We start from the raw sequence: 27,475 nt of genomic DNA on the forward strand, positions 1-27,475 counted from the left end.
AGCAGAACTCCCCCATATGGGAGCACACTGACCACCAGAGGGCAGCTCCTGCATTGAGCGTCTGCCCCCTGGTGGTCAATGTGTGTCATAGTGACCAGTCATTCCCAGTCCTTCTGCTGTTAGGGTCAGTTTGTATATTACCCTTTTACTATATAGGATAGAGGCCTGGTGCACGTGTGGGGGCCGGCTGGTTTGCCCTGAAGGGTGTCCTGGATCAGGGTGGGGGTCCCGCTTGGGTGGCTGGCCAGCCTAGGTGAGGGGCTGATTGCTGTTTTCAGAATGGCCACACCCCGTTTAGGGTGGGGGTCCCCACTGGGGTGCCTGGCCAGTCTGGGTGAGGGGCTGAGGGCCATTTTCAGGATGGCTGGCAACTGAAGCTCCCAGCCTCTCCTTTTTTTCTTTTCTTTTTTTATTCTGGGATTTATTTACCTTCTATAATTGAAACTTTGTTGCTGTCACTGGAGCCGAGAGCTGGCTCCTGCTCACTGTAGCTCTGAGGCCACGGCCTGCTGAAAGCAGGTATCTGGGGTTTGTTTAGCTTCTATAATTGAAACTTTGTTGCTTTCGGAGCTCAGAGCCGGGCCGCGACAGGGGGGGAGCCTTGGCTTCCTCCATCACTAGAGCAAGCGAGCCTCCTGCTTGCTTCAGCTGCATGGCTGCCGGCCGCCATCTTGGTTGGTGGTTAATTTGCATATCTCGCTGATTAGCCAATGGGAAGTATAGCGAAGGTACGGTCAATTACCCTTTTGTCTTTTATTAGATAGGATATGTAGATTGCTTTGGGGAGCAAGGAAAATTGAACAATATTAATTCGTCCAATCCATGAGCATGTAGTATCTTTCCATTTATGTTCAATCTCTTTCATTTCATGTCCTTAGTTAAATTTATTTTCAGGTATTTTCTTTTTTATGACATTGCAGTTAAGATTGTTTTATTAATTTATTTTTCTTAGTTCATTATTAGTGTAGATGATTTTTGTATATTGATTTTATATACTGCAACATTACTTAATTATTTCTAACAGTTGTTTTGTTGTTGTTGTTATTTTGGTTGCATGTTTAGGGTTTACTGTATATAATATGTCATCTGCAAATAATGATAGTTTTTGTTCCTCCGTTTTTATTTGGTTCCCTTTACTTTTTCTTGCCTAATTTCTCTGATTGGGGCTTCCAATACTACGTTGAGTGAAAGTAGCAAGATTGGGCATCCTTGTCTTGTTACCGATCTTAAAGGAAAAGCTTTTCACCATTGAGTATGATGTTAGCTATGTACTTGTCATATATGGCCTGTATTAGGCCTGCACACTTTAAGGGGGCAGGATTGTGGAAATAGTGAGCTAATGATTAGTCTTAAAAATCAGCGTTTAACTTTTATTGTGGCTTCTCCACCTGACTGTTCTCAACTTGAGTGGAATTTCACCACTCAGTGGTGGTTGGCAGTGGTTTGAGCAGAACCGTGTCTAAATAAGATTTTGGACTATTCTCTCCTTCCATAAGTCCTTAGTCTCTTTTCATTGAGACCTTGCACTGAAGCTAATGCAAGATTGGTCCCAGTGTGTTTTCACATTGCTAAGAAACACATACATATTTTATCAGGAGTCTTCTGGAGACATATTGTAACTTGATAACCCAGGGGTGGGCAAAATTTTTGACTCGAGGGCCACAATGGGTTCTTAAACTGGACCGGAGGGCCGGAACAAAAGCATGGATGGAGTTTTGTGTGAACTAGTATAAATTCAAAGTAAACATCATTACATAAAAGGGTACGGTCTTTTTTTTCCAATAGGTTTATTCATTTCAAATGGGCCGAATCTGTCCCGCCGGGCTGTAGTTTGCCCACGGCTGTGCTAACCTATAGGCATCATTTAAATGGGAAGATTTGGGGGCATTCAGATGAATATTTGGGGTCCTTTCTCACCCTCTGGCCATAGCTGAAAGACTACTACTCCTTCTTAGTAATGAGACAGAGGCCCTATGTTCACAATTTAGATTAAAAGTGTTTAAAATGAATAAGATACTTTGAAATTAATGGGCAGATATTGGATTCAGTTTCTCTCTGGGAACCCATTAAGTTTCTTCAATTTAGCCCAGGGCTGAACATGGCCCACAAAAATCTAACACACGACTGTCTCATTTTAGATTCAGCCTGAAAGTAAATAAAAACAAATGGAAAATATAAAATGAAACAATTCCTGGACTCTCAGGTGCCAGATTTTTTTTTATATCACCTATTTTACCCCCAATTTTTAAAAACAAACAAGATGCTCTGATCTTTTATTAAGTATGTACTTAAAGAAAGAAAACATTCTTCAACTGTCGAGATTAAATGCGTTTATTTTGAGTTAGTGGATACAATGCCATAGTCGATACCAGCACTCCAAGCTACACCTATGTATTTGCCTCTAAACCTTTACACGTTGTCAGTTTCCATTCCTCTAACATCCAACCACTGGGCCTCCTATTTCTAGCAAAATCATCGTTCAATTTTTTTTTTAAAAAAAGTAAAAGCAAGATTGAACACTCTATTGTGCTTCCAGTGCCCACAGAAGAATTATAATTGTCTCAAATAAATGTTTATTGTTTTCAGTGACGGGGAAAAATCGATTCCATGAGCACTAGTAACGGCACTACTAGAAGAGAAAGAACAGAATACAGATTAAAAGAAGCATATTTAGGCTGGAAGAGTTAGTTTCCCCTTCATTAAAAAAAAATCGACATATCATGGATAGGACTTCAAAGTTCAGTTGTTTCATTTGTGGGCCACACACTTAAGCATACTGGCTAGGACATTTTTGCATCGAAATGGAAGCAATACAAGCTTTATGTTCTACCATTAACACTTCCAGATTTTTCACTTAATATACCTGCCAACCAAATGATTCCTGCATGCATTAGAATTTGCTCTTGTAGCGTTAAGTTTATGTTTCCCCTCCCTCCCGCTCCCGTAAACATTGTGATACAAACTCTTCACCAGATTTTATGAGAATGTTGCAAAGAACAGCTCTGTGCCACCTCAGGACAGGGCGTCCCCGTCCCCTCTCCAGGCTTACAGATGGGTCAGTAGTATTGATCCCACCTCATCCTGCATGCAAACAGACTCCGCTCCCATAATTTCCCCATGCCCGAGGCACACAAGTCGGCAGGTATGCATACAAAAAAATGGATTGAAAAAGGAAAGGAAAGAAAAAAAGAAAGAAAAGGCTTTCTTGTTAAAGCCTATCGTCCTAGAAGGAATCCATTGCTTTGAATTCACTTAAGGCCTGCACAGGCGAGATGTGTTTCTTCTGAGACCCTCGCCTAACTCGAGTCTGGAATTCTTCAGGCTTTTCTCTCTTCACAAGGGGCTTCTTCTCCGGAGCCTTCATCTTCCAAGACACAACAGGGGAGTTGACCGCTGCTGTCCCATAGACCTTCTGGTATTTGGTTGAGGCCACATAGGATGCTTTTACCGTGAGGACAACAGCGTTCATCAGGTTTTTAGCTGCCTGGATGAGCGACGTGGCGCTGTCCAGCTAGAGTGAGATACACCTGGGTTAGTCAAGGCACAACATTCACAAGACGGTGGTACAAGTTCACAGTTAAAACAAAGCTTTGCTTGTGCAACTCTACAGCACTACCCCAAAGGAGCAAATGACTACGTGGTAAGGTGAATAGGACATCAGTCATCTATCTTCTCCCAAGGTAAAAAGAAAAAAAAAGATTACTCTATGATGCATAATTTATTAAAGTCCAGATACCTCTAAAGCAAAACTCTTTCTCTTTTGAGCACATAAGAATTCCAATGGTAACAAAAGTTTTTCAAGGTAGAATATCTCATATTACTACTCTTGTATTACTACATTAGGCTGATTGGTAATAGAAACATTCACTCACATGTTTGAAAAGCATTTGGCAGACACTGAAGAATTAAAGGCATTGGGGTTACACTGTAATTGTATGACCCCCCCCCAGCAGAAGTATACATCTATTTATAGGTTATTTCCTCATATTCAGTTTAGGATTGGTAGGGATGCAGGCAGCTAAGCAGAGGAACACCCATGGGTGTTCTGGCTTTTGCTTAAGTGTTTATTAAGCTTGAGTATCCATTTACCTATTCTCAGTTCTTGAATATACCTCTTATAAGAATATCAATTATTGTGCCAGGCTGTTGTAGGTCAGGGAGACCCAGGTCCCGGTGTTAATGAAATATTGATTTAGCACTATGTGCCAAAAACCATTGCAGTTCCCCATTTAACTCTCACAACAATCTATGAAGTGGCAATTATTGTCATTGCTATTTTGTACTAAGACGACTGGCACATGCAGAGGTCTAGTAACCTCCATGGTTTTATGCAGCGTAAGCGATGAAGTCCTCACAGACTGGATTACTGTACCATATTGCCACGTTGCTCAGGATAATTTCAAAAACACCAGGACAACTCAGAGCACAGTAGGTGTAGAAGCTCATCCCCAGAACCTCAGGCCAGGGATTTTTTTAAGGCCATCTCTCTTCTGCTTTTAGCTAGTTAGACAGTGTGGTACTGTAGGCTAGACCATTCAATATGTTTCAGCCTTCTTTTTCCTTTACTTCCTGAACCATAGATGCTGGAAAATATCAAAACTACATTTCCCAGACTCCCTTTCCGCCAAAATCTTACGTGTAACCCAGTGAAGGGAAAGAAATAACTGCTGGACTGGATATAGGACTCCAGCCTCAGGGACGCTTGAGCATAGTTTGATCGCTCATCCAACTTCTTATAATAGCGACTAAGGAAATGTATCCATTACTGTTAGATGAGGGATCCAAGGATGTTCCTAAGTAATGTGGTTCCCGGTTGTTGTACGACCTGTAATTGATGGACTGTAGCTGCATCAGATAATTGAAAGCCAGGCCTTCAACCTTCTGGGGACAAGATGATTAGCAAAGGGTTCAAGCTCAGGGACCCCAAATGCTATGACTTCCTTGTGTGATGCAACCTGCACTCTAGCTTCCTGTCATTTCTTGAGACCAAAGTGTGTCCCTAGTTGTGATCTGGAACATGCTGTCCCCTATCCATAATTAAGGTTAAATAAAATTATGCTGAGTTAAGTATTTTATGATGAACCCAATTCTTCCAACACCAAAAAAAAAAAAAAAAAAAGCACCCATAGAGCCAGATAATTGGGGTTAAAGATATTTTCTATGTGTGAATTCTTTGAAATACCATAGAAGTGAGGTTTCACCACTGAGGGGGAAAAAAAAGATTAAATGTCAGTATTACATTGACCTTGACCTCAGAATAATGTAGAGAAGTAAAGTGATTTGTGGATTAGAGCCATGATTCAGCAAATATTATAATTGACTTGCTTTGCGAATTAAATCAACCAAATGGGTAGAGTAACTACTTCCTTTACCACTTCTGTTACACTGTACAAGGTGTACAGATACCAAAATAACTACTTAACCCAGACTGTTTTAATTCATACAGCCTAAATTCTTACAGCTAGCTAGGGAAAAGAAAATTCTACATTATTCATGTTAAAAGAAGAGAGGCTAAGGGTGGATTAGTGCAGTGGTTCTCAAAGAAGAGTCTCTGAACCAGCCGGATCAGCATCACCTGGGAACCTGTTAGAAATGCAATTCCTCAGGCCCATGCAAAACGCTCTCATTTTAAAAAATTTCAATCCAAGGGTTTCTTATGCATAGAAAAAATTGAGAACCATTGAATTAAGACTTCCCATAGTCTATGGGTTTCATTATTTCATCCATTGAGTTCAGGACTTTCACCGTGTGTGAATTTGGTAACATCATAGCCAGTTATCTGACTGAATTTCATTTTTCCATCTTCTTTTTAATGCTCCCAGGTAGAAATATAAATAACTAAGGAAATAGATATGACAGTAATTAATGTTGGGAGAATTAGAAGATCAGTCATGCTTCCTTAAGCTAGATACTATACCCCTTGGCCAATTGATGGTTTCCTATAAGTCTGTCAGGTTTCAAAAATAATAATCACTCATAAAGTTAATTCTATTGTGTGCTATGGGTAAAGAGAGGGTGAAATGATAGAATAGTAGGGGAATTCTGTTGATTTGATTCAGAGCAATAAAATTAGTAGAAGAGGACATGTTTATTGTATTATTAAATGGTTCCCAAAAAGCAAATCTTGGGAAAATTGAGTGGATCCAAAGAGAAGAGTAATGTAGAGATTTTTACCACAGATTCCATTTTCAGATAGATGGTGTCTAATTCTGCAGCAAAAATATGATAGCCTATCTCTTCTTCAGAACCCCTTTGCTCCCCAGCCTGGAGCAGGAATCCTGGGAATAAACCTAATACATTGGTCAAGAGTGAGGCAGCTCTGAAATATAAAGCCAATTACTTCATTCAAGCCACCTGGTAGAGCAGGTACCGCTTTGTGGCCGGGCAAAGGAAGGAGGGGAAGGACCTGCCAGGAACCTTGAACAAATATACCCCTAGACCAGTGATGGCGAGCTTATGAAACCTCTGACACGCGAACTCATTTTTTGGGTTGATTTTTCTTTGTTAAATGGCATTTAAATATATAAATATCAAAAATATAAATCTTTGTTTTACTATGGCTGCAAATATCAAAAAATTTCTATATGTGACATGGCACCAGAGTTAAGTTAGGGTTTTTCAAAATGTTGACATGCCGAGCTCAAAAGGTTCACCATCACTGCCCTAGACAATCAGCCCCACTTAAAATTAAAATTTTTACTTTTTATTAAAACAAAGGATAATTTTTCCATATGCCCTATACCCACTTGACTGAATAGTTATCAGTGCAATAAGAATTTGTTTTCTTTAAAAATAGGTCTCCCTAATGCTTGTCCAAAATAGCACTGAGACCTGGTTTCCAAGTGGCACATTTTGCTAAAAAGTTCTTCTTTAAAAAAAAAAAAATGCATGAAAAAGAGTAAAGCTACATGGCCAGGAGATTTTTTTTTTTAATACAAGGTTTTGGAAAACTTATTTAACATAATTGCATTCTATTTTGTGATTTATACCGTAACCATGGCATTTTCCAACAAGACATGCAAATGATTCTGTGCAAAGTTTTAATAATAATCACCAACATTAATTGCGCAATTAGCAGGTGCTTGGCTTTGCCTTAGTCCTTTTAATTAAATTGCGTGATTTAAGTTTCAAAAAACCTTGAAGTAGGAACTTTCATTACCCTCATTTTACAAGTGAGCAAACTGAAGCTTAGCCAGGTAATCTCACTTGCCCCTGCAGTAACTGGCAAAGCAGAGATTAGGACGGCACTCTCTCTCTCCAAAGCCCACCTTCTGTACCACTACACGACTTCTCTGAAGCATCCTTTGACCTCCAGGGTCTTGTTTTTCTCAGTGACTACCTGCCATTCAAATGGACCTGTCCTAGTTATCACCTCTGTGTGGGCCACAGCCTCTCCTTTAAACCTGTGAACAGCTTGTAAATATCAGCCTCCATCTCACCTGGTCTGTGATTTTTAGTCTCATCCTCAGAGCCTGAATTCTTTATAACTGGATCTCCTGGCCCCAGTTGTGCTCCTGCTCAGCCCTTCCCAGGCTCTCCTAGCCTTTAGGATGTCCTCCTGCCTTGGGTTCTCCCTCTTGGTGGCAGTGGCTGGAACCTGAGACCTGCTGGTTTCTCTCGCACTTGCTTAGCTTCTCTGAAGCAAGTTCACTGCACGGCTGGAAGGACTGGTGGTACCCTCATTGGTGTTCTATGGCTTTACCTGGGCTGGTTGCGCTAGCTTTAAAATAGCCTCAAAAGTGGGCCAATCGCAGCTATTCCTCATGCTGGCCTGCATAGACACTGGGCTTTTCTGCAAAAAGAAACGCATATTTTCCCTGCTTAAGGGCCGTTCTATTCCTACAAGATGTTCCACTTAGTTCCTATATCTAAGAGACACTCCTAATTTTCATCCACTCTTAAAAATAAGAGCCTACATTTAGCAAATGAGACCAGGAGCCAATCTCTGGACCAGCTCCCCGAGAATCCTTTTTCTTATTCGAGCTCACAACCACTCCTGACATAGGAAGCACTCTTATGCTCCACTGGGATTTAGAGAGCCATACAGCTTGTCCAGCATCACATTACAAATAAGAGGTACAGAAGCCAAGATTTAAATCCAGGCAGCCTAACTCCAGAGCCCATGAGCTCACGGATGCTGCTTCCCAGAGCCATGTATGACAGAAGAATCCACAGCCCCCAAATCAAGTAGGCTGTGCTAGACTAATTCTCTCTGTTCCAATTTGTAGGTGTCTGCTGTCCCTAACCACAGGAATTAGGCTGCTCCTAATTCTGTCACTATTCTTTTAAAATATCAAAGTGCTATTTTAAAAAGGCAACAGATGTTTCTTCACATCTTGTTCTCTTGCAGTCCATGAAAAAGCAAATGAGGCAGGGAGAGCTGTTTTACAGCCCTTTTCAATGGGCTTTTTCTGCCTCTGCTTAACCCCACTCAGCTTCTAATGCATCTCTTTCCATATATCATTCTTGTTTTGTATTTTGAATGGAAAGAAAAATACTAGAGGGAGAACTTTAATGAGTTGTGATTCTGCCATTAATTGATATTTGTGCTACCTAAGTCCTTATGTCAAAAGATGAAAAGGGCTTACCTCAAAATTTACATGATCATCTGAAGAGTTCTAAAACCCCAGTTCTTAAGTTCCGTGCTATTTCATTAAGAAGGGGTTTACACTGCAAGAGGTGTTCCGTTTCCATAGAAACAACTGTGCCTGCATGACTCAACCATGTTCTTTTAAATGAAAGTGCAACTACATTTCTTGAAACGTTGAATTCTCATTTACTCTTTACCCTGAAGCCTGTCACTCCATCTTTCTACCTACTTATTATTCATCCAAGTATTTCTTCAGACACCTAGTGTGTATCTATTTTCTGCCAACCACTGGGCTCTGTGGTAAGTGCTTTAGTAGGATGTCAAGTGCTAAAGGAACAGAGAGAAAGGGGAATCTAGCTGGAGTCAGGTAGGGACAGGGTAGGGAAATAAAGCTTCAGGGTGGTCAGGACATCTAGACTTGCTTTAATGAGTGAAATAGAAGGTTGTTGGTGACCGAATGGTTGGGCAATGAAGGACAGTTTTTAAATTTCTAGCTTGTACAACTGGATATGTATTGAGGCTCTTATCCCAGAAGATAGAAATAAGAGGGAAGATGAGGTGGTACAATGCTAAGTTTAACTTTGGACTGACTGGATTTCAGGTGTCTGTGCTACATGTAGTTATTAAAGGGACATGTGCAATTATGGAAGTGAAACTCAGGAAGCTAGGTCTAATAAATCACGTATTTGCTTATTTTGGTCTCCCTCACAACTTCATGAACAGTGTCCTGCATACTATAGGCATATAATTCATGTCAATTCTAATTTCTTCTTCCCTTCATATTATGTAGCATTTATACCGAGAGTATAATATAATGCTGAATGAAATATTAAATCCATATTTTTAATCAGGTCAAAAAGTCCACTAAGTGTACTAAAAATTCAATATTCTTTTCATAATTGAAGCTATAACATCAAGAAATATCTTAACTATTCCTTTACAGCCAAGGCTACTTTCTGGTTTAAATAATTAGCAATCACTCTTGATAGTAATGGTGAACTTCCTGGGGCCAGCCAACAATAAAATAAATGCAGTTTAGATTATACAGATGGTTTTAAAAACATACTCATTAAAAAAAATAGCATAGTCAAAGGTGCAAAAACTGTGAAAGAGGTACTGAAAAATGCACTGGATTAACAACATATAACATAGTAAATGGCTTAGGATATTAATGTGAGAGGGCCACATACAATAATTACAAAAGAGAATTAAAAATTTCACTGAATCCTACATTCCCCCATTTGAAATATGCATGTTGAACTAGACATATAACCTGGAAATAAATCTATTTTCAAAAGGCTGGTTATTACCAAAAAAATAATAATAAACCACAAATGGCAGTTCATGGAAATCCCAGGTACAAAGCAATCTGTCCTTGAATTCAAAATAATGCAAGTGCCACGAGATTCCTGGCTAAGGTAAAGAGAATAAAAGAAACCCAGTCCATTTGAAGGTGATTTTGAAATATAATAAAACTGAAGAATTTGCCGTGATTACCTCAAAAAACTTAGCAGTGCCCAGGAGAGGGAACCCTGCCCCATTTGGGCTTAGGCTATTTTATTGTAATTCTCTCAATCAGAGGGGATAGCACTACCAGTTCCGCAAATAAGGTTAGACTACATTTTAACCAAACAACATCTTTTAATGGTAATAACTTAGTGTTTAACCTAAGAACCAGAAGTATTTTAGTGGAACTAGGTTATACACATTCAGGCCTGGGGTACTGTTTGGAAGGGAAGAAGTTGTGATGGGAGAATGGACAATCAATTGGAAGCAAATACCTGGAGAAAACTGGAATCTTTCCACTAGAGCTGGTCATTTATTTATATTTAAACAGTTATCTACTCAAAGCGAGTCACAAATTGCTTGCAGGGAAGGAAAAAAAAAAAGACTTTGCAGCAAGTCAACTTTGCTGTTAATGAATGGGAGGTTAGAAACCCAGGGCATTGGCTCTATTATCTGCCAACAAGAACATTTCATGTTCAAAAAATCCATGAGGCTTTGAAGAGATATTCGATCTCCTTAGAAACTCTGATACATTTGAAATATCTGCCTGCTTTTCCCAGAGTCTATATCAATAACACTTTTTTAAAAACTCTAGCCAGTGCAGGGTAATAAATAACTCAGGCAAACAAAGACATGGGAAAAAGGCTCAACCTAATTGCATCTTTTCCCACTTTATGGATGTTTACACACTTGCAAAAAAAAAAAAAAAGACAATTCCTTTGTGGCAAGCCCTCACTTCTGTGCCCTAGTCCATTCACTCTTCCTCACCAAACATCCTCAATGCAGTGAGTTAGCAAAGGTGGATTCCTTCCTGTTAAGACAGTAACCGTGGTGATCACAAGGCAGCAATTTGCCATTCACCCCTGTGGTGGCCACATCAGACATTACTAATCAATCATGGCATTATGCTCCCTCAGAATCTGCTGGGTCACAAGGGTAATAAAACATCTCTACCTCCCTCCTCGAAGAGGCCACATTTTGACAAGAGTTGCCCAAACCAACTTGATAGGTTATCAATTATACCTCTACTTCAGTATTTAAATTAACTTGTTTAATACATTTTGTTTTTATTCCCACTAACAGATCACTGACAAATATTTTTATCTAAATGCTGCATATACTCTTTTTTTACACTTATTACTGACACCTTAATTGCTAATTAGTGAGATCATCAAGCAGGAGACATAAGTATTAACAGAAGTGCAAAGCATTTGCAGGGGAGTTAAAGCAGGTGATAAAAATTAGCTGGATATATTAACAAGTATGGTGGCTGAAGTGAAAAGTGACCATCAAAGGTATAGTGTGATTATTGTTAAAAGTAAAAAAAAAGCTGCATTGACGCTATTTGTGTGAGAACATTTACCAATCCTTGATGACTACTACTGAAAATACTGTGGGATCACTACTGTAGAGTTGGATAAATCCCAGGGGGTACTCCCCTTTGAACATGGGATCTTGAAAAGCAAATGTTTTACAACTTTAAGTAGTGAGTCAATCATGACAGAAAGGAGGACAAGATATGTGCTATTTTTTCTACAGGGCTACCTTGAGTGATGCCAGGGAGGCAGCTGGTGCTCCACCAACGCTGAAGACCAGTAGTTAGGAAGCCTGCACACAATGGCTCAAGATTAAGTTGGCAAAGGCCTTAGCAGGAAAGAATTGCAATGCTAGGCTAAGAAAAAAATTCTCCACAGTGTTGCTGAGAAATTTGCCAACTGGCTCTCGGGTAACTTTCTCAAGTGGACATATTTGTGTCTTCGTTCTTAATTCATTTAGGTAGGTAGTAGCGCTTCATCGTCAGCCAGTCCACTGATTAACTGTCTTCATTTGCATTTTTTCAATTATAGGTAAGTAAACCTTGGGGACTCCCATGAAGGCTTAATTACAGTCAACAAATTTTCTAAATATGGCTTAGGGCCATTTTTCTTACCATTAAAGGCAGTGCAGTTTTTGTTCAACCCAAACAAGGCATTCTTGCTAAACTTGGAATCCCAAGGAGAAGTGGGAGTATTGAGGTATGTTGGCCCTTGGAAAGGCATTGTTTAGGCAGTTCCCACCTCCATTTTCTATATTTCTTCCTCCCTGCACCCTTCCTTTTCCCACACTTTTCTGACTCATCCTCTCTGGGTCGTACCCACATAACAACAAAACCATGAGAAATAAATCCAATAGGAGAATTACCAATGGAGTTTTAGGCTTCCACCCTAATTGGAAGATATCCCTGGGTAAGAAGACAATCTTTGTGTCACCATGTAGCAATTCTTCAAAAGGCTAAAGCTTCTTTTAGCCTTCCCTAGAGGGAGCCAGCTAGCAGAAGATCAGTGCCTTTGATTCCTCTGTTTCCCCCATTCTCCCTCCCTGAGCAATATCAACATGACTGGCAGACAAATCTAGGACAGTCATTGTCCAAGAATCCAAGAGAAATAAGTCTTCACAAAATGAATGAACAAGCCACTAATAGACCCTCCAACCTTGTAGGAATGTGCTGAAGGCTAGTTAACACTGTACAAAATAGCTCCTAGGTTCCGGCACACAAAGTGCAACCACTGAGTGAAGAACAAACCAGAGTGAAGGACCACATCTTTGGGGGGCTGGTTGACAGAGAATTGTGCCTAGAAAGTAAGCATAATCTGAGAACCCTGGATTATTCTCCTCCCTTCTTAAACTTCTCTTCACATTCAACCTCAAGGAAATGGATAATTTAGGATTATTCCTGTGCTGGGGAAAGTCACCTCCCATCCACCCCATGCCCCTCTCCTCATCGGGTGAGTGGAAAATGCTGGTAGAAGCCTCCATTGCTGCCTGAGTCCTGGATGAAAAGAGTTGAAGAGAAGACTAGACCCCACCCCCCAGGGACTGTTTGCTGCCTCTCTTTAGGATCCTAGTTCCCTCTTCCTTATCCCTTCCAACTCCTGTTCATTTTCTTCGCTCTGGTAAGATATTCTCCTGCTCTCCCTCCCTTTCTATCTTTTCCTCTCTTGTGCCTAGGCTCTGGACTCAGAACCCTAGTTCAAAGCCTGATTAAGCTGATCACTGACTATGTGATCTTGAGAGAGCTACTTAGTCTAGCTCTATCCACTTCAAATTTTTAAAGTAAAAGTAAAAATGAAAAAAAATCACACATTTATTTAAGTATTTAGGTATTAAATGAGATCATACCCTTCAAGCTAAGTGCTTAGAACATGGTAGGCCCTTAGTAAACTTAGTGTTTATTATTACTATGATTTATCTTTCCTTAAGTCACCATTAAAGAAAGGTATCTTTAAAATTATATTTCTCTAAGTCCTCCTCTTTTACTTTCTTTTTCAAGGTTCCCCCATCCAGCATTTGGAGTTCTGTCTTTTTACTAAACCAAGTATCGTCTTGGCTTGCTCTCAATGCCTGAATATTCCAGTTTTAATGTGTTAGGGATAAAGGCATGAAGAAGTTTACAAGGGAAATACGTAAGCACCAAAAAAAAAAAATAGATCTGTATCTTTTTAGTTTTACTATATTCTTTAGCTGAATGAAGGAAAGGAGGCATCAAGCTTCAGCACAAGAAAATGAGGATTTTGTGTAAAAGTGTGACACCCCAGATATCTAAGAACATTTTGTCTTCATTTAACGCCCATAAGCTCTAAAAGTAGAGTCAAGATAGCTCTAATAGTAGAGAGAGGAAAGATGATGTTTAGAGGTCTAATTTAAGAAGTATAAAATATTTTACCCAACCAAGTATAGGGCCTAATTCCAAAAATACAAGCTATTCATTTTGGTTAAGATATCATTTCTTATTAAAAAGAAAATGATGTTATCTGGAAAATGTAATACTTTAATTCATTAAAATCTCATATTGTTGTCAGAAGCCAGTTGAGAGTCCCAGCTACCTCAAAAATGGAGCCCTTTCTGGCCTAGAAAGGCTCACCAATCACTGCAGATCAACCTTCCAAGCCCTGCGTTTTATCTCCATCAAACACTTGGGTTCCCTGGACTTGTTTCTTAAAGTCCTAAATCTATTTTTCTATAAGACATGAGCTATTTTAAATCTTTACCTCAGTCTTGAAAGGAGCACCTTCATCTCCAGCTAAGTTGGCCTGTCTCATCATTAAATCCATCAGTAGACTCCAGATATTAAATCTACATATTCTTGAGAGGTTTGTGAATGGCTCATCAGACTAGTTTCCCAGAACATGCATATACCAATCTTGTGCCTTTGTACGTACTGTGCTCACATTTATTAATCAAATAAGTTAGCAAAGGGCAGGTCTTGAGAAAAGACTTTCTAAAGCAAAAAATCCAAGATAAATAAAAGTCAAAATCTAAGGAAGGACATTGCCTGGGCTATGACCTGGAAAGACCAGGAAAAAGAAAGTAGGACAGGTGCCAAAAACCACAGTGGACAACATTAAGACAAGCCATACTTGTCAATGCCCCAGGCCTCTTTCAGAGCTAATAAAGCAAGGATGGTTGATGTGTGCCCAGTTGCTCTGTCATTTCTTCATTGGTACCTTTCGCAAGCATGCTCAGTCAATAACAGTACTTTTTTCTACTGATCCTAGAAATGCTCTGAGAATTCGTCTCAAAATAGAGGCCAGGCAATTACTAGCAAATGGGGAAAGTTAGAAGTCGAGATAAAACTCATCCATCATCCCCTCTATTCTACCCCACCAAAGGCTATGCTTTGATTAAGAGCAGTATGTTAATATCATTTCTCCTTCATTACAATAATTATCTTCTCACATAATTCATAACGAATTATTTTTTAAGATATAATGCAGTAAATTGAAGTGAAATGATAGAAACATATGTAACAAAATAATTCACTAACAAAATTTCAGCTCTTCTTTTATTAAAGGAATGAGAATTTGGACAAGAAGAAATGAGTATCATTATTCAAGGGTTCACAAGAGGTCTTCCGTATAATGCATAGTTTAAAACCAGTAATTTTAATTAAATTAGTTTTAAATTTGAACAGTTGATCCATAGCTTTTTATAATTAAACACGTTTTTCTGCCTACTTTTAAACATTTTTTGAGCAGACATAGAATAATGCCCTCCAAATCTTTTCCTTTCTTCCTGGTCACTGCTTTTCCCATTGTAAGATGTATACCATTTACCAATTTTATCACATATTCAAATAATTTCCATGTGCTCACACTGTCAGATAGAGGTTTTCTACCTTTAGTTCAGGAGACAACTCAATGAGTTGTAAGCACTAAGTCTTTAACTTCCATCTAGCTGACACTTCAGGTCCTTGCACACAAGTTGTTATTTGTACAAATAAAACCCTCTGACATTAAGGAATGATCTAAGCTTCCGCAGAGATTCCTTACTGACTTTTCTTAACATTCTTGGACACAGGCAAGAGCTCTAAGGTTAACGCCACACCTCTACCCCAGACCTACTCCTCCTACAGTCTTCTTACTGTGTTATTGGTAACACAACTCTTCCAGCTGTTCAGGTTAAAATCTCAAAATCTTATCATTGCACCTTGTTCTCTCTGACCCAGCATCTTTGAAATACAGTGGGGCCTTGACTTACAAGTGTCCCGGCTAACGAGTTTTTCCGAGATAAGAGCCGTCTCTCTGATTTTTTGCTTTGAGTTGACAGAGTAATTTGAGTTAACGAGCTCCGTCATGGAACAATTAAACTCGTAAGTCAAGGCCCCGCTGTACATCCATTATTTGACCTCCTCTCACCTTTTCCACTTACAACCATGGCCAAGCCATCAGCATCTCTCATCAGAATTGTGCAATATCTTCCCTTAGCTTGTTTCCTTTCTTCCTCCTTTTACCACCTTTAGTCTATTTTTATTTTTTAAGTTTATCTTTATTATTGAAAGTATTACAGATGTCCCCATTTTTTCCTATTGATCCCCTCCACCCTGTATCACACTGTTGCCTTGAGTCTAGTAGTTCATTGGTTCTCAACCTTGGCTGCATGTTAGAATCACCTGGGAATCTTTTTAAAATCCTGATTTCTGGGCCTCATCCTCCGGAAATTCTGTTTCTTTGTTATGGGGTGGGGCCACAACATTATTAACAAAGAAACAGAATTTCCAGAGGATGAGGCCCAGAAATCAGGATTTTAAAAAGATTCCCAGTGATTCTAATGTGCAGCCGAGGTTGAGAACCACTGGTCTAGTTTAAATGGGAGCCAGAATAATCCTGTTACATACACTCACATAATGTCACTTTTCCACATTGTCGAGTGGATTGCCATCTAAGTTGGAGCCCAAAGCTATCAAAATGGTGTTCCAGGTCATATACTCTACTCTGGTCCCCAATAGTTCTGGTTTCTCCCTCATTCACTCCACTCCTAAATGCTGGTCCCTTGGCTATAACTCAGACCAGTCATTCCCCACTTCAGGCCCTTTGTGTTTTCCCCTCTGCCTAGAATGCTCTTCCCCCAAATACCTATAAGTTGTGGTCCCTGAACTTCATCAAGTTTTTAACCAAGTATCAGCATCTCGGTGAGAATTTCACTTTTCAAATTGCAACTCCATTACTACCTTTGCCCCCTCAATTTGCTCTCTTCTGTCTTAATATTTTTTTTCTAAACACATCACCATACAAACAAGTATTTTCTTCTTAGATTTATTTTCCCCAACCTCTGCTATATCTCAAACACCTAAAAGCTGGGGTCCTCAAACTTTTTAAACAGGGGGCCAGTTCACTGTCCCTCAGACCGTTGGAGGGCCGGACTATAGTTTAAAAAAAAACTATGAACAAATTCCTATGCACACTGCATATATCTTATTTTGAAGTAAAAAAAACAAAACGGGAACAAATACAATATTTGTATTTGCATGTGGCCCGCTGGCCGTAGTTTGAGGACCCCTGCCTAAAAGAATGTCTGGCATCTAGATCTTCCATAAATATTTGCAACTTTATGGATGAGGAAATAAGATGACAGAATTGTCCAAGGGCATAATGCCTAGTCCCATACTCCCTCATGTCTTCTACCTGTTCATTCTTCCATGGAAGATTATTAAAAGGCACGCTATTGACAGGAGTATGGAATTTAGGAACATATTTGAGTAAGTAAAGTGTAGTCAAATGGTAATACAAATCTTATGACCTCTTTCTCTTACTGTGCCCTCAGTGGTAGAGTTTCAGGATTAGGCTCTCCTCAGAAAATAATCTCAATTTTATCCTTTGTGTTTATTGCTTTCAGTGTATAAAAGTCTGCATTTTATTTAAAGACTGTTTCCCCTATTAATAGTATCAGCACATGAGACACTAAGCTGTGTTTGCTTGATGTCTTAATAAATGATCTTTAATCCTCAAAACCTATATAAGGTATATACCATCATTCCTTTTTTACATATGAGGAAACTGAAATAGAGGAAAGTTAACATTTTTGTAAACTTAGGTTCACAAAATGTATACTACCATCAGTCCTCCGTGACACCATCTTCCCTGACCAGGACTTCACCATAGGCTCTGTCTGCTCTGAATTCTTTATTTCTGGCCATTTGTCTGGAGCTAATCATGAGTTATGGTAGGTATTAACTGTTCACAGGGTTGAGTCATGTGACCAAGCAGTAAGGAGGTGAATTTCCTTATGGCACAAAAGGAAAAATGCAACACCAATATCCTACCTTGCAATCATGATTCCCATGAAATATGAACTAGGCAAGTACCAGGGACATCATCTTTTACTTACTATTTTCTTGCAACTAAAAATATCTACATGTTCAAAGAAGACTTGATCAAATAACATCTAATTCTCCCTTCTTCTAGTCCCTTCTTCTAGTCACCATATAATATTTAACCAAACATGAAAAATATTAATTCTAAATTTCTACAACATTGCCTTTTAGTCTGCCATACAGTGTACACTATGATATAATGTGAGGTCAATTGATATAGTTAAAAAAAAAAACAAACACATATAGTTAGTATGTGTCAGAATGCATAGATAATGGTAACAGCTATTTCCTGTTCAATTACTAGTCTATGGAAGACAAAGTTTAGCAATGTCCTTACATTGCACAAAGCACAAGATTACCCATTAGAGAAACTGGCTCTAATCTAATCTTTCCTGTGCCAGTTCGACTGTGAAAGTTGGGGGCACTCTAGTAACCTCTATGCACTTTTATTTCTTCAGCTGTAAAGTGGGGTTATTAATATTCTATATTTCATCAATTATTCTGAGATACATGTGGGAAGGCAAATCTAAAACACCGTTTAAAGTTTAAATAAGTATGTCACTTTAAAGTATTATTGCATAACCTCTGGGTACCATTGGAAGTCCTTTTAAAATCTTCACCATAATTTATTGGATCACCTGGGAACTTTAGGTTCATAAAAAACTTGGCACAGAGAAGGGTATTCCAACAGACTACGGGATACTATGAGGGTACCATAAGCCCTAGCAAAGCAAGAACAAGGTACTCTCAATAGGAGGCAAGCTTTCTTCTTCCACCTGACAGTGGACATGAGAAAGGATGAAGTATGGTTGGGGTAGTCCAGATACAATCTCATTTTTCCAATTTTTGGAGAATGGTTAAGAAATGTGAATCTCAAATAAAACACAGGAAACTTCTTTCAGAGACCTAAACACTGGCTATGGAGTGCAGCCCAAAAAAGAGATGCAGAAGGTCAACTAAAAATGAGGTAAACCATTCTTGTCATATAAGAAGCCAGCTCATCCATGGAGCTGTTCTTGGTGATTCCAGCTCAATTCTCATTATGTTTCTTGTTAGAATCAAATAGTTAGTTGTTTACTTGCTGCTTTCCCTTCAAAAACTTTGTGATACGTTAAAGTCTTGTCTTGAGTGTTAGGTTTCTGGCCACTTAGGAACAAGTACTTCCTAGTGCTTTACTGGCATGTTGTCCAGAAGCATATGGGATTGGGTGTTCATGTCCCCAGTGTTTAGGCTGCCTCTTCAATTGACCGGCCTATGCATACAAGTCGATTAGTACTCTCTTCATTTGGTAAATGTACTTTGGATGTTTTCCGGATTCAATACATATTGAGCATCCCAAGCAACTATATCTGTCCTGTATATTGTTACATCACATAATCCTCACCAAGGAAAAGTGATCCATCACTTTATCCTCACTATTCAATAGATAAAGGAATTGAAGCTTAAGGAGAAGCACCTGGCTAGCTAATCCTATATAATAAAAGGGTAATATGCAAACTGACCCTAACAGCAGAATGATTGGGAATGACTGGTCACTATGACACACACTGACCACCAGGGGGCAGACACTCAATGCAGGAGCTGCCCCGTGGTGGTCAGTGCGCTCCCGCAGGGGGAGCTCTGCTCAGCCACAAGCCAGGCTGCCAGTACAGTAGTGACAGTGGGAGCCTTTCCTGTCTCCTCAGCAGCACTAAGGATGTCAGACTGCAGCTTTGGCCTGCTCCCCGCTGGCAAGTCGACATCCCCTAAGGGCTCCTGGGCTGCCAGAGGGATGTCTGATTGCCAGCTTAGGCCCAATCCCCCCAGGGAGCAGGCCTGAGCCAGTAGGTGGTCATTCCCGAGGGGTCCCAGACCGTGAGAGGGCACAGGCCGGGCTGAGGGACCCCCTCCTGAGTGCACAAATTTTTATGCACCGGGCCTCTAGTAAGACAATAACCAGGGATTTAAATGCACGACTTCACTTCCCAGGCACAGGGTATTTAGCTACATACTTAGTTCTGACTGCTTTGGAATACAGTAAGGAACAAAGGGCATTTAAGGTGGTTCCCCTGAGAAGCCAGGGAACTTCTCCATAGAGGTGCCTGCCAGACTTGGCCTGGTTTGGAACCTCACAGTCTGCTTCTCCCGGACTGTACTTTTAGGGGAAATGCAGCCAAAGCACCAGACCGTTCCATCTAAAACTGGAAATATCACCTCTTTGGTCCAACAAAGTACCTCTACAGCTGGACAACATATTGTCTGTTCCTTTGCAAAAGAGGTTGAGCTATACAAGGAACTTTCAAAACCACAGATTAAAGGCCAGACTATCCTCAAAAGACTGAAAATGCATAACAGTATTGCCACAAATCATAGAAAAGTATCAGTGGGTCCCTTTAAAGCAAGCCTCAAATCTACGATATTAGAAATTTTCTTTGAAAAATAAAAGTACTTCATGAACTTCTGAGAAAATCACAATTTTTCACCAGTGAAGAAACATAAACATTAAAGGGCCAGAGAGTGTCTGGTACAGTAACTTGCCCCTACTAAAATCATGCTTAGTATTAAGATGAAAGTTTCCTCAAGGCACAATCCCTACCTTGGAGTCCCTGTGAATCTAGCCTTTGACAAAGTTAAATCACCTCCATATTTATAATAAGATATAAAGACCACCTCATTATTTCTTTACCTGATATACTAAAAACTGCCAAGGAAAACTCTTCAAAAATGCTATAGCTACATCTTTGAAAGAAGTAATCTCTGTTATATTTGGACTCCCCACCTGTTACAGTTCTCCAACTTTCTCTTTAAAAACATTCATACTAAGGTGTGAAACATTCCATTTCCACCTATAACTTTATTTCAAGGGCTCACTCACATTAATCTCAGCATTGCAGAGCTAAATATCATCTTAAAAATACCTGCATAAGTAATTTGCATCTCAATGAGACCATCCTGCTCCATTTCTTAATATGATTTTTTAAAAATATAAACTGTTACTGCTACTTTTCCTTATTTTTTTTAAAAAATGTACTAATTTGTTCTCATCAGAGAATAGCTAAAGTGATATGCAATGATCTATGAAAAGGATTTGTTTTATTAAAAAACGTGCTATAAAAACAATTGTTTTAACTTCAATTTCTTGCTTTTTACAAACAAGGATATTAAAGTCATTTTTGCCTTGTTTAAAGTTTTAAACAACATTCTGCCAAAGCTTTGAATTGCCTTTGAGAGTAAAAATGTCTGTGCCTTTAAGACAGGAAGATTTGGGGTAACTAAGGATGGAGATAAAGACTTTGAAAAGGTGTATTAAGATTATGGCCAGAGGATGATTGTGATGGGTTCTCAGGAGTCTTGCTCTAGGAAAGTTTCCAACCCCTCTCTGTTGCCAGGTTGGAGGTAAGTAAATGGCACAAGACACTGGAATCATTGTATCTTCCATCTCCCACCCTTTCAGAGGGAAGAGGTAAATGCCTCCATTTCAGATAGTCTGTATGTTCTAAGTAAAAGGTCGGATTTCAATGAGACCTATGGTTCTCCTCTGGGGTAATTTTCTCTCTCCAACCTAGGATACATTGTGCAATGTCTGAGGACATTTGATTATCACTACTGAAAAAGGAGACAACAGAGATGTCTACTAAACATCCTACAGTAGACAACCACAACAAACCATTGAAACTAAGAGTTATCCAGACTAGGCAAGGCTAAGATAGCCTAATGGAGCAAGTCGACAGGTTTCTTAGGAAAGGGCTGAAACTGATGCCAAATCCTGGAAAGCTCTCACCATAGCTCAGAGAGCTTTCCTCCCTCTGTTTCCTAGACCTGTATTTTTCGAAAAGTGATCCATGAGTCAGGTGCGTGAGAAACATTTATGAACCAAATACAGATTCCTGATCTCTGGCATGACTTTCAGAACTGTGAAGGCAGAGCCCGGGAATCTCCATTTTAATCTGCTACCCAAGTGAATCTTCTACACATTAAAATATGAGAACAACTCTCTCACTTCTCTATTAAGATCATTCCCTTCTGTATTATTACCTATCTGTAAGCAATTCTTCTAGGACTCCCAATGCCAAGAGAATGTAATCTCTATGAGGGCAGGACTTTAGCTGGTTGTTTACTGCTCTATGTCTAATGGCTCAACTGGAGTTGACATAATGAGAGAACAAGAGGGTACCTACATCATCCAAATTCTGTCTTTTATGGGGAGAGACAAGATAATGGAAACACATTAGCTACCCATTTAATTTGTATTTCTACACTCTAGATAATGTGCTAAATGTATGGCACATACTAACACATTTAATTTTTATATCAATGCAATAAAACAATTATGAATATCATCGTTTTACACATGAAAGATGGGATTCAGAGAGGCCAAGAAACTTGCTTAAGGTCATACAGTAACTATTGGGATTCAGAATTCAATTCATGTTCTATTCAATGGAGAAGAACTATGAACCCATGCCTAACTCTCCCCACTTTTTTTTCCAGATTCCTCATATGATGTAAGAAATTGTTGAAGTGAGGAAACAAATATTCCTGGGAAATCTCCTTAAAGGGGGCTAACAGCTAAGCAGCCCACTGTTTTTGCTCTCTTCCTGCTTTTCTTCTTCCTATATGGGAAATGGTAAGGTGGGGAATTAGCAGTCATCTTAGACTGAAAAGTGAACAGACCATAATAAAGCAGACCATAAAGTTAGAAGGGGCCTGAGTCCTTGAGGCTAGACTCTGGGCTTACTCTACTGTCTCTGAATTATACAGACCTTCTTGAGAGAGAGAGACAAACTCTATTTGGATAATTCATCCTATGCAGTTGTAATTAAACCTAATTAAAACATATTCAAGGCTTTATAAAATTACTAATACTATTATTTGGTGTTAATAATTTAGGATACTTAATTATAAAGCAAAATTTAACATCTACATAGAATTAATATTTTAATATATCATGACCTTTCTGTGGGAGGGCAAATGAAACCAACCGTGGCACTGCAGCCCTTACTTTCAAATTCTTTTTAAAAGTAAATGACTAATTTGATTCAGTTCTTTTGGAAGAAATTCTGTATGTATCCATACCATAATCTTTTTTTAAAAAAAAAGTCTACTTAATGTACAAAAAATTTTAAAGTAAATTACAAAGAAATCTGTTAGCTAGAAAAAAATGAATTACTTCATCTTTGGCCCCAAATCTTAATACACTTTGCAGTCTAATATTTAAAATAAAGTCACATGCTTTCAGGTAGGAACACATGAATGAATTAATGATAGACTTCCAAATCATTTATTGGGATTTTTCAGTGTGATAACATTACATTGGCAAAAAGAATGGCAGAGAAGCTAATGTATTAGGCACACATTATGTGCTCCTTGTGCAAAGAACCAGGGAAAAATGAACATTCAGATACATTTGCTATCTTTATGGAGCTTACAGGCTAATTGGGAGACATCACATTAAATGCTATTACATTGCAGTGTCATAGCAGGAATGACAGACAACTCATCATGCCATGGAAGAATATCAAGGCAGGCTTCCAGAAGCCCTGCAATGTACCAGCCAATGACTGTGTGACCTCCAGGTAGTTACTTAAATTCTCTGAATATCATTTTCCTGATATTTTTCATGGAAACGACAGTGTCTCCTCTATAGGATGACTGTAAAAGCAGACTGCATTTAAAATGCTTAGCACAGGGCCAGGAACATACTAAGTCCTCACGGCATCCTCGGCAGTATAATAATAATTGTGACTTACTAGGGTCCAAGTGGCATTACTATTCCAATTTATAAATCAGAAGTGAAAGCACAGAGACTCATAATATTGTGCAATATCCCCGCGACTGTAAAACACTCAGTTGATTTCCAAATTCGCATCTAACAGCAGCACCTTGCTCAAATTTTAACACCTACCTTAAAAGAAAAGGGTATTCTCTAACTTATTTTTCAGATCTCTGACTTCAAAATCATGTGTCTGTTACTGTTCTCTGCTTGGCTTTTATTCAGGCAAAAGGCTGGACCTTGTGGTAAATAATTTTGCCTGCACACATTCTTAGAATCACCTAAGGTGTTACATTTGCCCAGGTTGGTGTGATAAAGGCAGTCACAGAGCTATGCATCAATGGTAAGAAAACTAAAAAAAAAAAAAAAAAAAAAAAAAAAAAAAAGACTTCAGGTCGCCATGCTAAAATGCCAAATTTAATTTACTCAGTTAATGGCAGACATTGGCATCCTACCAGTCAACTGCTTTTAGAATGTGACAGTATCACCATCTCTGCCAAAGAATTTGCTTCAGTTATCAGCACAAACAGATAAATATGGAGAAAAAGCAAGGAAGCTCTCAAAAGCTTTACAGAAGATACTGGTGATCTGGAACAGTGAAACTATATATGAAACAATTAGGGGGTTGAATCCCGAACTGGGCCTCATTGCTATAATCTGAGACCTATCTTCTTCCAGACCAGCGTTCATTATCACACCTTAGTCAAACATAAGATAATTCTGTCTTCTTACATCTTTGAACAATTGTACAACTGTCTACACAGAATGACAGGCATAGGATAGCAGCTGTTACCATCAGAGAAAAAAAATTAGCACTTTTAAATGATTGATTCAAACATATAGTTATGTAATTAATATACTAAGTAGTGCCACTTGGACCCTAGTAAGTCACAATTATTAATATACTGCCTTGGATGCTGTGAGAACTTAGTATGTAGCCATGTAATTAATATACTAATGTAAAGTAGCCAAATAGTCCTATCAAAGAATACCATTCAGCAACAAATACTGTCCCAGATGATTGCCTCTACTCCTTATACTGGAGCAGGACAATGAAATAGGCAAGATGGTCCCTTAAGGTGTATAGTTTCATGCCTTTCCATCAAGGAGATTTAAGAGCATCACTTAGTTATCCTTTATACATAACTAGAGGCCTGATGCACACAATTCGTGTAAGGGGCTCGGCCCTTGCAGCCCCAGCTTCATCCGGAAGGACATCCAGAAGGTTGTTTGGCTGCCCAGTCTAATTAGCATATTATGCTTTTATTATTATAGAGAACCACCATCTTTGAAAGTTCTTTTTATGCTTAACCAAAATTCAAACCAGTTTTCTCAAAAGCATTCTTTAAGTCCACAAATGTACTTTTCCCCAAGTCTTTTAATATTTGAATACTTTTTTCTGAATTTTCTTCCAAGAACATCTATAATAATAAAAGTGTATTATGCTAATTAGACCAGACATCCTTCCGGACAAAGCTGGGGCTGCGAGGGAAGCCTAGGTCCCAGGTGCCTGCCAGTGGCCAGAGGGAAGCAGGTGCCAGCAGCCGGGGGAAGGAAGGCCTACTCTAGCATGAATTTCGTGCATCAGGCCTCTAGTCCTATCTAATAAAAGAGAAACATGGTAATTGGCGTAAGACCGCTACCCTTCCCATTGGCTAATCAGCGAGATATGCAAATTAACTGCCAGCCAAGATGGCGGCAGGCAGCTTGAAACTAACATGAGGCTTTCTTGCTTCAGTGATGGAGGAAACCAAAGTTCCACGCCTGCCTTGCCGGCCTCTGAGCCTGCAGTTTAAAAAACATTGTAACAAATATAGAAGCTAAGCAAAACCCCAGAAACCAGCTTTCAGCGAGCCGGGATCTCAGAGCTGGAGTTGATACAGAGTTTTGATTATAGAACCGAAACAAACCAGATACCTGCTTTCAGGAGCAGAGGCCTAAGAGCTGGAGCCTCAGAGCTAAAGCTGGCCCAGAATAAAAAAAAAAAAGAAAGAAAAAAAGGAGCAGTTGGGAGCTTCAGTCACAGCCTGAAAACAGCCCTCAGCCCCTCACCCAGACTGGCCAGGCACCCCAGTGGGGAACCTCACCCTGAAGGGTGTGTGACCAGCTGCAAACAGCCATCATCCTCTCACCCAGGCTGGCCAGGCACCCCAGTGGGGACCCCCACCCTGATCCAGGACACCCTTCAGGGCAAACGAGCTGGCACCCACCCATGCACCAGGCCTCTACCCTATATAGTAAAAGGGTAATATGCCTTCCAGCACCGGGATCAGCGGAGCCGAGAGGCCTCCTAGCACCGGGATCAGCATGACAGGGGGCAGCGCCCAAACACCCTGATCGGCCCTGCTCTGTGTGTGACAGGGTGCGGCACCCCAACGCCCCCCCCCCCGGCCCTGCTCTGTGTGTGACGGGGTTGAGCCATAACCTCCCCATCGGCCCTGCCCTGAGTGTGAGAGTGGCGGCGCCCCAACCCCCTGATCGGCCCTGCTCTGTGGGTGATAGAGGGCGGCGCCCCAACCCACTGATCCGCCCTGCTCTGTGCATGACAGGAGGGAGCTCCCCAACCCTCTGATGGGTCCTGCTCTGTGTGTGACAGGGGGTCACGCCGCAACCTTCCCATCGACCCTGCCTTGAGTGTGACAGGGGGTGGTGCCCCAACCCCCCAATCGGCCCTGCTCTGAGCCCGACCAGGGGCTGCACCTAGGGATTGGGCCTGCCCTCTGCCACCCGGGAGCAGGCCTAAGCCAGCAGGTTATCTCCCGAGGGGTCCCAGACTGCGAGAGGGCACAGGCCGGGCTGAGGGACCCCCCCTTCCCCCAGAGTGCACAAATTTTTGTGCACCAGGCCTCTAGTAGATATATAATGAGTCAGTTTGTTGTCTTGTAGAGTTTCCAAAACTTTGCTGTGAAAATGAATCACCTGATATGGGTTGAGGGTCAGATGGGACATTTAACTACAAAATCCAAGAACCTACTCCCTACAATGCTGAATTCAAGAGGTCTACAGCAGTAGACCACAGAGTCAACATTTTACATTTGACAGTCTCCTTCCACCCCTTTCCAGGTTTAGCATGCAGATGATCCTCTAGCCATTTTGAAAAACACTCATTACAGCCAGAAAGGGATTAAAAACTTTCTTTGATATCCAGCTGCCACCTGCCTTTCTAATTTCATTTTTCACTTTTCTCCATCTTTCTATCAGCTCTGACATCTGCAGGTCCAGCCAGCTCTGAATACATCTATGCCATAATACTGTGATCTTTTCGTTTCTCTCTTGGGCTAGTCCTTTCTCTCCTCCTCTACCTGCCCTTTATGAAGCTTCCTCTTCCCCTTCTCTATGGGATGCCCCTATCATTTTGTATATACTTCAGTTCAAGTAATTATTAAAATATCCATTATATTTTACTGCCATGCCCATCCATAGGAGAGTGATATCACATGTTACTTACCCATTAAATGTTTATTGAATTATAAACCTAACAGATTCTAATTTTTCTAAAGTTACCTCTTAGGGACATTAAGGGAAGGTGGAAACAGTTGCCATCCTTGTTCTCTCGAGACAAAAATAATTCTAACATTTCTAACTTCCTTTAATAATCTATATTATCCCACAAAGTTTTATGTAAGTCCTACTTGGCCTTTTTTGGGAGGAAGTTTTAAGAGAGTGTTCCTGATGTTGATCTTGCTACTTCATCATTCCCATCTAGACAAATTTAGCTTTTAAAAGTGACTGTCTGAGATAATATATTCTAAAAATCAATTTTTATGTCATGATCGGAAGTTAAGAAACAGTTCACCGGATGACATAGACAAAGTCCTTAGAATCTGGGATAGGGGGTAATGCAGTTTTCTCCATGAAATTCCAGTCTGTCAGGAAGGCCACAGTAATAACTCGGAAGGAACTTGGATGGCAAGAAATATAAAAAGCAGTGCCTGCTATGTGACGCAAAGTTTACACTGCAAATCAACTATAACAATAGAGAGGCTCTCAAACGTAA

At 39.9% G+C, this 27,475-nt stretch overlaps 1 protein-coding gene across 2 annotated transcripts in view; it reads right to left on the minus strand.

Moving 5' to 3' along the window:
* Positions 1–2,315: 2,315 nt before the first annotated feature.
* The window catches only part of CTNNA2 (catenin alpha 2), a 1,123,259-nt gene continuing 1,098,099 nt past the window's right edge, over positions 2,316–27,475 (minus strand). For both annotated transcript variants that reach the window (XM_036333987.1, XM_036333986.1), the window contains one exon: positions 2,316–3,511. In XM_036333987.1, the coding sequence (XP_036189880.1) occupies positions 3,224–3,511 (288 nt within the window). In that variant the 3' untranslated portion in view covers positions 2,316–3,223. The remainder of the gene's footprint in view (positions 3,512–27,475) is intronic.

This window comes from Myotis myotis, unplaced genomic scaffold, assembly GCF_014108235.1.
Source record: "Myotis myotis isolate mMyoMyo1 unplaced genomic scaffold, mMyoMyo1.p scaffold_m19_p_14, whole genome shotgun sequence".
Taxonomy (NCBI): Eukaryota; Metazoa; Chordata; class Mammalia; order Chiroptera; family Vespertilionidae; genus Myotis; species Myotis myotis.